Source organism: Diadema antillarum, unplaced genomic scaffold (assembly GCF_040938485.1).
Source record: "Diadema antillarum isolate AM-2024a unplaced genomic scaffold, OU_Dant_1.0 seq00001058_RagTag, whole genome shotgun sequence".
Classification (NCBI taxonomy): domain Eukaryota; kingdom Metazoa; phylum Echinodermata; class Echinoidea; order Diadematoida; family Diadematidae; genus Diadema; species Diadema antillarum.
The window spans coordinates 247,769-263,738 of NW_027271886.1; the positions used below are offsets into that span (position 1 = coordinate 247,769).

General features: G+C 39.6%; 1 protein-coding gene across 1 annotated transcript; it reads right to left on the minus strand.

Moving 5' to 3' along the window:
* Positions 1–10,079: 10,079 nt before the first annotated feature.
* Positions 10,080–15,502, minus strand: LOC139743206 (uncharacterized). The gene is made up of 3 exons (XM_071653705.1): positions 15,364–15,502; positions 12,181–13,569; positions 10,080–11,389 (listed from the first exon to the last, which is right to left on the minus strand). Exons 1-3 carry the CDS (start codon positions 15,446–15,448, stop codon positions 10,080–10,082), a joined length of 2,784 nt encoding a protein of 927 aa, XP_071509806.1. The 5' UTR covers positions 15,449–15,502.
* Between the last annotated feature and the right edge of the window lie 468 nt (positions 15,503–15,970).

Below are 15,970 nucleotides of genomic sequence, written 5' to 3' on the forward strand. Positions count from 1 at the left end.
CAACAACTTGATGAGGAAGTCACGACTATGAATGTCAAATGGAGCTCGCGAGATAACTGAAAATGTAGACGATTATAAGGTCACCAGAATCGTACCTCCCACATACTTTGTCCATGTATCGTCACATTAACCTTTTGAATGTTCTTGATAGAAAAACTATCGTCAATATATTTTGTATCAGAACATGACGCTCACAGGCATTTATTCCAATGTATACATAGCAGACGAGCATAATGTCTCCTGGAGAAATTATACGTCAATGAATCAGAAAGATAGGAAAACTTGGGGAAAAGAAAAGCAGTAACTATTATTCAAAATGAGGGGATTTCGCTTTAAGGAATTACTCTTTCCACTGTTCGAGATTTGCTGGGAACAACATTGTCCAAGTATGGTTGTGTGGTTTTGTGAGATGAGAACGATGAATTTATGAGTGACGAGGTTAAGCGTGTTCGTTAAATCCAGCCATCTACCCAGCGAGCATTCTTAACATTCTTTTATTTCATTTTTTTTTTTTGGGGGGGGGGAGGTGGGGAGGATGGGGTGGCATTAGGGGTTAGGCATGTCTCATGTTTTCCTATCTTAAAAGTTCAGAACTATACACGCTTGATGTGTGCAATGGTGTCTTTGAGAGAAGCCTATGTACACTCCCCACTTATAGAACTTCGCCCTATCGCAGTACGCATTGATTGAGTGATTGATTGCTTCTTAATTTCTGCATTCTTTTTTTTTTTCATATTAAGAATATAAATTGAATTATAACAGAAAGCCAATTGAACAAAATTACTGAGTAATATTTGAAAAGTGGAAATATAAAGTATGCATGGAAATGGGTAAACGTTTGCCGTAAATTGTACAGCACTGATTTTCCTAATAAAAACAAAAACAAAAACCACACCTAGATACAAACATATGCATTCAAATCATATAAAGGATAATGTCAATCGGTTTCGCGAATTGTCAGTTGTTTGAAAAGTAATACCGTCCTGTGCGTTAACTGGCGTGGAAAAGTATAGCAGATTCTTCCCGTGGTTTAGGGAAAAAGGTCCAAGCCTTCCAAATGCGAGGGCCTGAATTCGAATCCTGCCCGTTCGCTTTAATACAACCATGGACAAATTGTTACGATGAGCCTCTTCGTCCGGAACCTGCAACGGCTGGGATAATGACAGTCGTGAGACCCACGGATCGAAGAGAAGTACTAGTAAGTTGTAAAGGAAGATTGCGCTGGCTTAGTGTGACCATGTCAATCCTCATGATTGCCATTGTAACATTATTATTCTTGCTAATATACGCTATTGTCCACTTTAAGAATTCAGAATACAGAAATCCTGGCTATTGTACTTATAACATGACAGCGGAACTCTGGATGTTATTAACCTTCTCATGGACCCATCCTACAGTCATAGCTCTTTGGTCATACTAAATTATCTCACATAAACATAATGCAATTGGACTTAGAAAATTTGTGCTGGTATTCTTGAACATGTTTCCCAATATTTGAGCATTAATTACAATGTTTTTGTTTGATATTTTGATGAGCTGTTATTGCACTAATGAATGAGAACATTTCTGATGTGTATATGAATTTCTATTTTAATTAATTGATTAATTAATTAATCTATATATTCATTTGTTTAGTTAGTTAGTTAGTTAATGATTAATTCATTTATTTACTTATTTATCTATTGCTGTCAAACTAAATATTTGACGCCTTAACGGTGTGTCATCCGATCGCTACTCTAAAATCCTCCCCACCCTATCACCCACCCCATCCACACCACACCCATACAAGGTCCATACGGGCAGAGCTCGAAGTGAACAATGGAACTTTCTTCCAGAACATGCCAGCGGGAGACAGACATCACAACATGTAGACATTGTTTCGTTTCTAATAATGACCATCTGTGGAGTCACGACCTTCTGCTTCTTCTTGAAACGAATTACTGACAAATCAAAAAGACAGATTATGGAGTTGCAACAGAGCGCACAACTACCACCAGGTATCAATTTTGGTAATCATGCATTCATGATCTGCATTGTGATAAAAGCCTTATCGCGTTAATGTAAAGATGCGCATTCACATAACAATGACTTTTAGGAGTAATACTGAAATCTATTGAAAACTTATTTGTTTCACGATATTTGAACTTCTCCGATTTCTCTATCTTACCTTCATACTCACATCTTCTAGTATTTCATTTACCAGACTTGGCGAAATATAAATTGCAACTATTACTACTATCTTTATTATCATATTGTAAAATCCATACTATATGCCCTGACACCTAACACTCATGGTTTTTCTTCTTTAGTCCTAGAAAAAATATGGATACAACCTACCAAATCAAAAGAGTCTGCATCCTGATGACCCTGCCAATCAAAATATGTCTTTCATACCGTGTTTGAGGTAGTTATCATCCTTTACTCGATTTATATCATCTTCTTCATTATCCCCCCATATTATTAATGATGGAAAAATGTGCATTTGGTAAAGACAAATTTATCCTAAATATCAAATAAACATAACACTTTTTTCATTCTTTATAAAACATGATAGTAGATTACTGACTGTGTACATGTGTTCTTGGGAACAAGTAAGTTCTTATACTAGACAACTCTTCCACAGATTAGACGAGAGAGAGAGGGGGGGGGGGGGACGAGAGAGAGGATTTTGTTTACGTTCTACTAACTACAGTCCCTCTCCGTGAAAAACCCTCACTGATGGGCTACATTATACAAATCTGTGGAATGAAAGATAAATCCAAAAGATGAGCATGATTTTAAATATGTTTGGCTATCAAAACACATTTTTTTCTGTTGCCACATTCCATGATCAAAAGAAAAAAACCCCAAATAATTTATCAATCAATGCAAAGTTGCAATTATTTCATTGAATCTTGTTTTATTCAACATTCGATATTCATCATCTTATTTTTTCGAATCCACCTTTTTCTGGTGAAATATTGTAGAAACGGATAGGCTAAACACTCTCCTTTCCTCATCGTTGTCTTGTAATTTGCTTGGATTCTTCTCTGATTTTCAAAGCAAACTGACATGACCTTTGCCAGAAATTCTGCAGATTGGGATATGATTATCAAATTTCCCACGAAATGTATCATAAAAATATACATAATGCAATGAAAATGAAAATTCTTAGCTACAGACATTAAAAAAAAAAAAAAACTTTCGGAGAATCTTTTCTCGATTAAATTCGTTTGTCCTTGTATCATAGTGAATGACAGTTTGCAGAAAGGATCAGAGGGAGAGAAAGGGAGGGGGAGGGAAAGAGGGCCAAATGTACTTGATCTTCACATTCCAGAGTTAGAAAGGTGAAAACGCAGTCAAATTTAGAGAGCCTACAAAAACAGACGTCTATCCATAACAGATCCCAACTGCCAAAGGGTGGTGACTTTCTAGGAAGTGTTTGCGTTTTTATCGCGTTTTGAAAGAACTGCCTTTCAAACAGATTTCGCCCAAAACGATTTTGGTAGTTCTGTGTCGGCCTCCTTGGTAATGTATTTATCATCTTACATGTGGTCATTCTACATGACTCAGAGTTTGACTGGGTTCTTAGAAGAAACCAATTATAGACATCCAAATGTCTAACCACGAAGGGACTCATATGTGATTTTCCATGATAGCCACGAATTAAATGTATTTACCGAATGATTTTTTTTCTTTGTAATTGCGTTTTTGTGTTTTACATTTCTCACTATGGTGGGTGTGTGCGATCGTTAAAAAGGTGTTTCTCTGATTTACAACCCCCTCTACTTAAAAAAGAAAATGTGACTGATCAGATGTCTCCTATTGAGAGAAAAAAGATGTGTCTGATCAGAATGTCACATTGTACTCTGTACTTTTATCGAAATGAAATGAAATAATGAAATTAAGTGAAATCAAATTAAATTAAGTGAATGAATTTCGTGGGAAGCGTGATGTGGACAAGATTGACCTAGATGGACCTCATACTTCAAGATTTTAAGATGAATAACAGATTTCCTTCCTACCACCTTCCAAATCATCCTCATACGCACGATGAAGAGGAATGACTACGTTTGAAAAGTGTGATGCCCTTTTGGACTCGACTGACACAATACCGGATGATGCCAGGTGGAGTTTAGTTGGTAACTATAAACCTTCTCCTAAATTGACTTCATTCTTCTCGGGTGATGATTTAATATTTGTTTTAATCCATGTCGCCGCTACGTAAACATTCAGATAATTTCAGTGAAAAATAGAATGGATTTTGAATTACCCATTGTCTGGAAAGCTTTCCACACAATCTCCAGTCGTTGATAGTCATGCATAGCTTACACTTGAATGCAATTTGTTTTTCGTAATAGAAGGTCAAAGGTAATCGTCAAGTGATGAAGGCATGACAGGTATTTTTCATCACGTAATGAATCTAATAAAAAGAAAGTATTCACACCAGGGGGGCTCAGTTTGACAACTTGGTGATATCAATATTGAGAAACCGAATAAACAAATAATTTGATAAGTCTTTCTGAGACAAATTATATCGTCGCAATCAAAGATAGGCCTATCAAATGAATTTTGTAAAATTCCATTAGAAAATAAGAAATACCGGCTCGATAAAAACAATAAATAGTCGTGTTTGAAGAGGGTTCAATATCCTTACAAAATTGTACTCCATTTTGGAGGCTGCATTATCCTGTTCTTGACGTTAGGGAAACTACATTGTTTTGGCGAGGCAGTCGCCTGCTCTTGATATCTTGTAGAGGAGTTTAAGAATTCTATACATCTGAGTGCAACCTTGTAACACATCTCATACACAATGCATTTTGTGCATTGGTCTCGATTGGGAACCATATTAGCAGATGACAACTTAACAAAGCTATTACATTGTTCCATCTGGCTTTCTGTGACCCCGGTCTGTGACGAGGGTCTTGGTATGGCAAGCACAGATACATGAACTTGGAAGTAGTGTAAAGTGGTAAGTCGTTCATTTTATCGTTTGTTCTTTTTTTTATTACTTTTGCTTTGTTTTTTGTTTTGTTTTGTTTTGTTTTGTTTTTTGACACATCGTCCTCGGTGAAGACGGTCGTACAGTATTTCACCTTTAAATAACACAAACATACACACACTGCCTTCCCGAATGAAGAACACAATTCCTTCAGCAATCACAGTTGCTGACTCTGTTGCCGTTTGGTAAGTTCCTTTCCACTCACTGCTGAAGACGTTCATTGTTTGAGATGAAAAGTCTGATGGGTGGGCGTATTCCTGGACGCGAAAGGATCGGCACCGGGGAGGAGGTGGGGGAGAGGAAGACTGAGGGCGGGGCTTTGTCTCTTAGCAAGTGCTAGATGCATTTACTATGGAGGATTGCATCGTTCGTGTCATGAAGATGGGCGCAAACTTGGCAAGAGCCTATCATCACGTCGTCTACTCCCGCTCACGCTCAATAAAAACCAGTCACACATATTAAATCAATGGTTATTTTTTTTTTAATGTGTCACACAGCTAATCTGGTTCAAGCTTCCTCTGCCTCTACATGATCCCCTATTCCAGCGATAGACAAGTTACAATAATGTACTCAAATATTTTTAATGGATCTAAAATCGAGCTAACCTATTCTCCCGTATCTGGAAAATAGGCTTACAGCTTATTTCTTAAAAATTAAGTTACTACTTATCACCAGATGCTATGTCAAGCAAGCCTTAAGGGAAAATTTCTGGTTGTCTATAGTTATCAAATTTGTACGACTTTATAAAAAAGTATGCCTGTATGTATTATAGAACGATGTACATTTCAGTAAACCAGTCTACCAAAGCGCGGAGAAATAGGTGTATCCATACATTTTCCTTTGGTGTTATAATAATTGCTGCTCCTCATTAAGTCATTTTGAGGGGGGCAATGTGTTTGCCTTGGTCGTCTTGAGTTATTGACATCAAATTCGATTTTGTCACAATTTGTAGCAAGCGATCAGAACCTACACATCCATGATAATACTTTTCATGCTTTATCATCTTCTACAGCTAAAGCGTATATAGGTAGATCATATTGCAAGGCAACAGATCAATACCTCCCGGTAAAAACACAAAAGAAAATGTGGCAACATGTGCGAAGTATCTCTTTAAAGGGATAGTATAGTTTTGGTTGAGACCTATAACTTCAGGTTTCTAACAGTTTTGGGTGAGATAATGAGAAACCTCCTATGAAATATGAAAGATCATGTAATTCCAAGAGGCATTCAACGTGTATTGGATGAAAATTGGTTTTGAAATACCTGAGATACCCAAAACAGAGTAATCCAAATAAAAGGTGGGACCCAGCTTTTGTTACGATCGCTTTATTTTACTTTGTTTTTGGATGTCTCAGCCATTCCAAAACCGATTTTCATCAAATAAACTTTGAATTTGTCTTAGAATGGTGTGCTCTGCACTATTTCATAAGTGGTTTCTTGGTATCTCGCAAAGAGTTAAAAGGCTAATCCTCGCCTCCACCAATACTGTACCATCCCTTTAACATTTCAATCTGGGTGAGAAAAACTCTCAGTTACGGGACCACACACAATAATGTGGGGACATGGAGACCATGAACGTGACGTCAAGTGGCGGTAAGTAGAAAATGAAATTTTCTGTGCGTGCCATTATATAATGCCCTCCTCTGTCCATGATATCCACGATTCCCTAGATTCGAAATTACGCGTGGTAGGAAAATTCCACGTCGTGATCAATTCAAAATTTGACACGTCTGCACGAAATAGTACAATAAGTCCTACATGTCGCACGTTATACGATTAGATGGGTTGATGACGTCATAGCCTCGAAAATCTCCCAGCCCCTTGCGCATATTATGTGGAATAACTTTGGACCATGGATAAATTCTTTAAAAGAAATAGGAATGATTGTCGTATCATATCATTCTAGAGCTTGAATAATTCTGCATGGATACCTTCAGAGAGGATTAATTTCAATGGTAAATTATTGACACAAAGTCCTATTTTTTCATTTAAATGCTATTTAAAAGATAAAGAGGCGATAGCAACATCGTTAAATTCTTATTCCGCAGGCCTATGCGATTGTAACTGATATTGATATCTCCTGAAAACATCGCGGAAGCTATACAATTCTACAGTTCTTTAATTTTGGATAGATGATAATGACTTCACAATTCTGTTCTATGAATACTGCTTTCTGGTGTTGGGTCGATTTTGGTTACTATTTTGCAGTCTTGTTTACTTGACTCTATTCATACTTGTTGAACTTAACTGAAACATTGCGCTGAATTGAATCTCTCTTTAGTGGACCAAGTATTATGCTGTCTGTACTAAATCAAACACTGAATAGTATTTCCCTTTAACGGACACATCGAAAGAATGTATTCGCTACATGTGACGGCTGATGGGAAGTGGAAACTCCACGTCACCTTGTGACAGCATAAACATGCATGCCTGATATCTAGATTCGTAAGTACTGTAAAGTGTACTTCACCTTGTTTTCTTTTGAAGTTTTGATGGCGTAATAGGGGCGTATAATAATCGTCTGTAATACAAGTATCCATTATCAACTTTACATACACAGTCACGCGCGCAAAAACTCACACCACACACCTAATTTGGTTCAGCCGACTATACGTGATGATACATACAGTAACATAAATTGCATCCACCTTCCCATTCTGGGCTAAATTTCACTTTATCTATATCGCCTCTTCATTTTCCTCTTCTTGGATGGCCATTAGGGGCCTACTACCGTATTTTCTTAATGTGATTTTCTTTGTCATATTTGAATGCAGGCACCTTTCATAGAATACTGTGCTTTCAGAGACGTCCATCAATATCTCGCATCAAATTACGTCACATGTATATCGGCCTACTTACATGTACGTTTGTGTTTCTTTTTAATGCAGAACTAAAATCAAGTCAAAAACTTTTTAGCTTCCTGTAGCATTTTTTATTAAAAGATCTATACACTTGTATAAGCATAAACAAAAGTATTACACATTCATCGCTCTTGTTGTTCATGAAACATTGCTGGACTATGTCGTTACCTCATGACGCCTGTGCATTACATGTGAAACTATACTACAGCGTAGGCAGAGACTCCAACCTCAAGCACCTTCTCATCTGGAGATTCTCCCGCCTGAAACCCCTAGCAAACGGGAGACTCCAACTTGATGTGCGCGAAGTTCTTTGTGGCCGGGGTCCAGCTCTGGGGTTCTAGATGCTATCTCATGGTATCTAAGGCTTATTTTTCAACATACGATGACACTAAGTAAGAAATCATTTAAAGCGGGAGAAATTAAATCTCAAGCGGGAGAACAGGAAATTTTGCAAAAATGGGCTTTCGGCAGGAGATCCTCCGTCGAAAGCGGGAGAGTTGGGGTCTCTGCGTAGGTCTGCTTAGACAACTGCCAACAGAGCGAACGTTAGAGATTCGCAATAAAATCCTACATGCAGCTCACACCCATTCTGCAACCATGTTCATGATTGAAAGGAGACCTCCGGATGATTTTCAGACTTTTACATATGAACAACTATAAATTGGGTATACTAGGTACAGAGTTTCAAAATTTATAGTGACTGGGATGAGGAATAAAATTTATAACCAATCACAATGAACAAGGATGATGACATGGCAGCCTCACTATACGAACGCACAAGTCAGGGCTCAAGGAAGCAGGACAAGAGGAGTAAGCATGCATAAATTCGTCACAGGTGAACTTGTTAAGCACGTGGTATTGTAATGGAATTACATGACTATATTTCTGAATTATGTGAGGCTCGTATGTCATCATCCTTGTTCAGTGTAATTTGTTTTGGGTTTTCCAGAGTATTGATTTCTCTGCTCAAGGACCGCAATAAATGCCACAAATCTATACATTGATCTGCGCTCCATGATGTAAAATCATGAATATCGTCTGGAATGCCCCTTTAAGTCAAACTGCAGAGAAAGAAAGTGGCCTTTAATTGCTTTCCAGTGGAAGTGAAAACAGCACACTATAGATGAATATAATGTCACGTGACTGGAAGGCTATTTTTGTTTCCTCTATTTTACCACATATACAAAAATCTACTCAGCATCGTGGGCATTTTGCAGATTGGACCCTGCTATACAGGGAACGAAATAGCAATTTCGAAATAACATTCTAATGGTATCATGAAATCAACAAATGCCACTAAATAAATGAAAAAACCCACACATAATAAATGATCTCAAAAGTGTAATTTGTTTTGGGTTTTCCAAAAAATTGGCTTCTCTGCTCAAGGGTTATAATAACTTCCACAAATCTATCCATGAAGCTGTCGATTATTTACTACATGGTGTGGAAGTAGGAAAGTCCTCTGGACTTCCCCTACAACTCCTGTCGAAACACATTGGCATATCGAGTATATAGCATTCATGCATTTCTTTTTTTCACTTGGAATAAAGTGAAACACGAAAAGGCCTACATATTTCACTTCATCTAGGCTCCAAACATTGATTTTATAATCATATTCTATACTACTTGTACTTGGGATTAAAAGGCGGGCAATACACCAATATTGCTTAGATATCTTCAATAAATATACTGTAATATATATATAGTTATTCAATTCATGATTAATACTTCTTCAACTCTTTAATACATTTCAGTTATCAAACTAAGTTTTCATTATTCTACAGGTGACTCTAAGAGCAATATCTTAACTAAAACTAGATTTTCATACGATATTTTGCTGCTTAAAAAAAGTCATGTATAATGCAAACATTAAAAAAAATCAAATGTAATTCCAATTTCAATTTCAATTTTATTTCATTTTAATATTTCTCAGTACATTAGATATAACAAAGTACAAAAAATCGATAATATCCGGCTAGCATGCACAAATTAAGTTTGTATCTGAGTATATCCCATATAGTCCATCAAATTAAATCAAATGGGAATATTTTAAGGAAGCGTCGATTTAAGACTACGTTGTCTCATGTGAAGAGGTCTTCAAGAGCCATTACAACAGTTTATAAAAGCTTATATAATGTGTGTGTGTCTCTGTGTGTGTGTGTGCGTGTGTGCGCGCGTGCGTGCGATTGCTTATGTGGCACATGTACTGCAATGCTTATGAAAAATTCTGTTTTGATTTAAAACATTCCTGGGCATGAATATCCAGAGGTGGGAGAAAATCCGTAAAGAACGACAGATACCTTTGCACCTCCAGTATTCAAAATGTTATTCAAATTATCGTCAAGGCGTTTCCGGGCAACGCAGACCTCCGAGGAAATGAACGGTTTCGACCACTCGGACGAGAGTATCGGTACGCCGTTCAGAGCGATGTTGGCGATTGCGGAGCAACGAGTAGCAAGGTTGGCGAATTTGGTCGTGTCATTTTGGTTACGGATGTTGAAGGATGCCAAGAGGATCTCTTCCTGCGGAGACTGACCCTCAGCATCGAGACTAGGAACCAATGTTTGACTGGGTCGAGAGAATCCAGAGGTGTGATTGAGGGGGCGGTCGTTGGGCACCTGGTACAGTGAGACCGGTTGGTTTGCGTCAATCAGGGCGTGCAAGCCTCTCTCCTCGCTCAGATAAATCTTACGCACGTTCCCAGGACGCAGGGGCTCCGGTCTTCCGTCGTTGATCCTGATTTCTGTTCCGCGTCTAGATGCCATAATGTAAACCGTAGTGTCGCCCCTGCTGTACCCCCTGAAAGCCGAGACTGCATAGAGGTGTCCCCACCTCTCCACAGGTAGCAAATGTTCCAGCATGTGGCCACATCGAGTCGAATATGGCTCTCCGTCTGGGAAGAGTGTGAAGCCACACGTGGTTCCAGACATGACCGAGATGGGCTTACTTGCGACAACATGTGTGCCGGTGTGATCACCATACGACATGAAGAAGAGTGCCTGTTTGCGTCGGAGACTGAATGCGACCGAGGTCCCCGCGTAATGGACCCGATTCCTGAAGCTGAGGCTGCCTCGGAGACTGAGCGAAACTAGCGTGTCGTTATGGAGACCGGTTATGATGAAAATATTGAACTCACTGGAAGACAATTCGACGGAGCCAACGATGAAGTATTCCATGCCCATCATTGGACGGGGTAGGGCAAGGAAAGCATCGGACTTGTCGCTAAAAGCGTCGTTTAGTCCGTGAACCAATACGTGACCGAAAGCTCGTATCTCCACCGGACTGCCCGTTTCGTCTCGGGAATCCCTCAGAATCACGCTTGCCGGAAGCCTGATCTCGACGCCCCTTTCGCCTGCCGGTATCGTAAACAGATGCATAAAGCGACCGGAAGTAACTGACCCTTGAATTGGAGTGGAGTCCTCGTGGCCTTCTGCGCGGCTGATGAACAGTCTAGGTCCCTCTCCAGAGACAGGGAAGTAAGTAGCAAACGAAACGTAAAACTCACTGCCAACAGCTGAGGACTGGCTTGGATTGGCCAGCGCTGCTCCTGCAATGGCAAATCAGAGCAATACAGAAAGCTGCAGAATCGATGTGCAGTATTGTCATATAATCCATTTTGATATCAGCTGTGTACGCTCATATGCATGCTCAGTTTATCTTCATTTCACTTTGAAGAGACAGACCGGAATTTGTCATTACTTTGCTTGTAAGGAAATATTCATCTGCTTCTTTGTCATATTGACATGCGAAAGGCTTGAATTGGACTGATAAACATTCAAAGATCATGGTCTGAGATGATATGTCATGATTTTGGTTTTTCTTTTATATCGAAATCATTTTATTTTTCCTTTGATGGGACGTGACTGAATCATTGTTATCATGATAAAAGTTTTATATCATGATTGTAAATACATAATTTGAGGAATTAGATTGGCGACGGCTAGATCTTTTGAATACCTTACAAGAAGTGCAGAATGTTTAAGAATTGTTCACTTTTTTTGAAGCTGAATGACGTGATAGTGTTAGGTTTGTCTCACGCTTTTTCGAGACTACAGTGCTCCATAATCAGATTGAATTCTAGTGGACACACACAAAAAAGCTCTTAAAACAGGGGACGGCTTGGATTTCAAACACTGGGTTTAGCTTACGGGAAACCATATTCCATATAATTTACAATTTGTCATGACCTTCTATAACTCATTTTTGGTGATTTTAGGAATTGGAGGTAGCACCAAGTGTTACAACATTTGCTCTTCTGTTGAAATGCTGCATCTGACTGTTACCTCGAAAAAAAAACCTTCTACAATTATTCATAGTAAAGGCAAGTGTAATACTTACCACTTCTTGTCCCGTCTAATCCGACTGGAAACCCATATCCTCCATGCGTCCCGTGTCCAAACACGTATGACGACAAGAAGCAAGAATCTACGTCGACGTCTGGTCCTGATGAGAGAGTGTGGTATCCCGATGGAACCTGATACTGAGACCAACAGACCCCGTCGGTCAGTTCGGAATATCCAGCTGGGGTCACAAGACTCCTGCTGCTACTTCCCCAGGTGAGACGACGAAAACAAGCGCAGTCGTAAAGAACGCTGAGGTAGTGGTTCATTTCAGCAGTATCGACCTTATCCGTTGCGTTGATAGTTGCAAATGCAATGCTTGGGGCTGCAGGAGACAGCGGTGGAATAAGTGTCATGGTAGGGGAGCGCTTCTTACAGCCTTTCTGACACGCTCCGTGGTAAAGCGCGAAGGCCGCCACCAGTACTGGTTTCATGGACGTGATGTAGACTGTCTCCATCCCCCGGATGTCGATTTCTTGACGATACCTCATAATACGCCCAGAACTTGTGCCGATTATGACGTTGGTGTCGTCCTCAGATTTAAGGATTCTGATCTTAGTCAGGACGTCCTCAACAGGTTGCGTGTGACGTCTACCTTGGCGAGTCTGCGGGCCACCCATCAAAGGTCTGTAGATGAAGTATTTGCCCCATGCTCGTGTCGGAGGAAGCTGCTCTACCATGTGACCACATCCGCTCCTTACAGAATGTTCCAGCTTTATGGTTCCACAGTCTACTCCAGATAGTACAGCAACTGGAGTCGGGGCTGAGATTTGCGTCCCGGTAAGATCATCAAGACTCTTAAATTGGAGGACCTGATACTTTGTCAAATTGAATTTCAGGACCGACCCAAGCGCAAAGAAGCGATCATTGTAAGAAATTGCCTCACCCGGTCTGATGGTTACCTCTGTAAATTCGTCGATTCCAACAACAGCAAACTGCGAATGTCGGCGAGTATTTCCCTTCTTCTGTTTCATGGACATGACGAAGTACTCCACAGGGTCAGTCTCTGCTCCGAGCGAACTGACCGGAAGCGCAAGAAATCCTTCCGATCGGGAATGCCGCTCCTCTTCTGCCAAACCGTAAACGAATACGTCGTCGCTGGCATCGACGCGGATTCCGTTGGGAAAAATTCCACTTCCATGCTGGAACGCCTGGTAGGGTAACCGCACCACTGCCTGACCTCCTGGAGGAATGGTTGCCGTGTCGAAGACCTCGACGAGAGGCATGCTGACGTTCACGAAAACGGTGGAAGCCGAGTCCGGCGGCGCGGTGATGCTCAGTTTCGGTCCTCGCCAAGCATCCTCGTGTTGCTGGAGACAGTTGTCCATGAAAGCGAAGACGAAATGGCGACCCTTCGTTGGTGCCTGTGGTTCGTACCGGAATTCATCTGCCAGAGAACATAAGATGTGTTACTCAGTCCACCTAATTGACTACTGTTTCAATCAAACTGGACATCATTACGAGAGAAAAACGAAATCACTCAACATTCATCCATCTCTTGCAAGCACACACACACACACACACACACACACAAAGGAACAACAAAGAAGAATAACAATGACTAAATATGATTTTAAATAAATCTATTCAAAGTTTACCTTACCCTTCAATGCACAATCAGCCAGAAAGACATTAGAATGTTTGTTTTTACTGAATTGAAGACATTTCTCATTGTATCGGTATTGGAACAAAACTCTTACCCACTCGCATTTTCATGATTTCGTTATATTACTTCTTCTAAATCTTATTGATATTTTGACTTCATGACAGTAGCATTTAAATCCTCCTTGATACTGTGTCTGAGGACTTGCCAGGGTTTCGCCAACATTAACATCAAAGAAAAGTAGTAGAGCATTACGCATGAAAACGATTATGTAAAATGTGTTCTGAGTCAAGCCAATGTAAAATGTTGTTCGTACAGCAATGAAGTAGTTTATTTACTTTGATTAATGCGTGATTTATCATATTGATCATCAAAGATTACATTGCACGTAAACAGACTGAGGTTAGATTGTGAGTTTAGACCATACAGTTCGTCCTTCAGAATTTTCATCATTTACGTTTTTGACTTAGGCTCTCTATTTTTTTTTTCATAGCCTTCTGAATTTGTTTTTCAGCTTAATCACGGGAAACATGTTTTTTTTTTCTTCTGTTTTGGCATTTCCTCCTGCATATGAAGGCAGCGGAAGGACGTAAAACGTCTGGTAATTTGGAGGCTGTGACTACAGTTTAACAGCCGAATAGTACTGTGAGAACTATTTCGGTATTCTAAGTAGGATGGTGTAATGGTGATTGTAGGTGATAATGACAATATGGAGATATGACAATATGGTGATAGCTATTGGCAGGTACTTTCATATGGCAAGTTGTATTGCTTTGAACTCAGTCCAAACAAACAGTATAGTGATAAAGACTGTGGCCAGTGCATGGTAATGGCATGTAAAAACAATTAGCGTAACTCCAATTTTAATGACTACAAAATGACAACAGTTACACGGTTAAAAACCAACAAAACAGATATTGAATAAACAATATGTATTTATATGCAAATATGTATATGTATATGTATATGTATATGTATATATATTATACAAATATACGATTTATATATACATATATGTAATATACATACATATGATTCATATATGTGTGTATATATATATATATACACTGTACATAAACATATATGTAAATTCATCACACTATAAACTACAAACTACATATTTTCTTCAAAATAGAGGTGGCGGTCTTACATCGACAGGCATAAAATTGTGCACGTCCTTTGAGCTGGCAACAGTATACAACAACAACAACAACAATAAAGAATGCGACATTCAAATGATTAAAAGCAGGCATTTAATTCTATCTAAAGTTTCGGCATACCAGTTCTGACACATGGGGAATCGTAATATTACAGACCAGTAAAGTGGGGGAAGCATATTACATAGTGTTAGGCGAAGCATCGAGAAAACGTTTGCATGATGTTAGGCCAAAGTGCAACGGCTCTGCTGAGTTTATGGACAATTACCTTAATGCAGTAGGGTCTACAATATATAATCCAGTGCTCTTCACAAAGTTAAAAAGACATCACGCGAAATCAATCAAATTAAGTTTATATGTAAACCATAGCAAGTGTCACTTTTATGGCTAAGTAGAGCGAAGATCTAACGAGTTTGCCTACCCCGAATTCTTGCAGCAGCTGTTGTCAAAAGCAAAGCAATGCAGAAAAGGGTGAAGGAACTGCGTAGCGAACCGTTGGACGACATCTTTTAATGCCCTTGTCACGAATCCGTCTACTAACTCTTCGCCGATCGAGGTCGTACACGTGATGAGATGTTACCATGGACCACAGAGCTACATCGAGTAGGTTCGCTCTATTACTGTGAATTCAACTATAATAAGAGTATGGAACAATATCGTGAATATACAGTACGTGCACACTGTTCCCCGCTTCCCAGGAGGTTCGCTGTCGTCTGCTCTGGCACTGACCCGAACACGAAATTCCAAACCGGACCACGGTTCACGTTACAATAACTGTAAACAGCGGGGCGTCACACAAAGGAGGTGACTTGCGATTTCATGTCAGGGATGGTTTATAGGGAAATGTGTTGCACGACTACCGGGCCGTATCGTGTGCGAAGACTTTCATGAGTACGAAGTCGAGTGTGTTTTAATGCTTATTCTCTCACTTCGAAAACGCTAACTATTCTCTTACTTGTCGTTCAAAAGTCAAAAATATGCTCTAGGCAAGGACCTATGCTTTAGGCAAGAAAGGTCATGTTTTATAA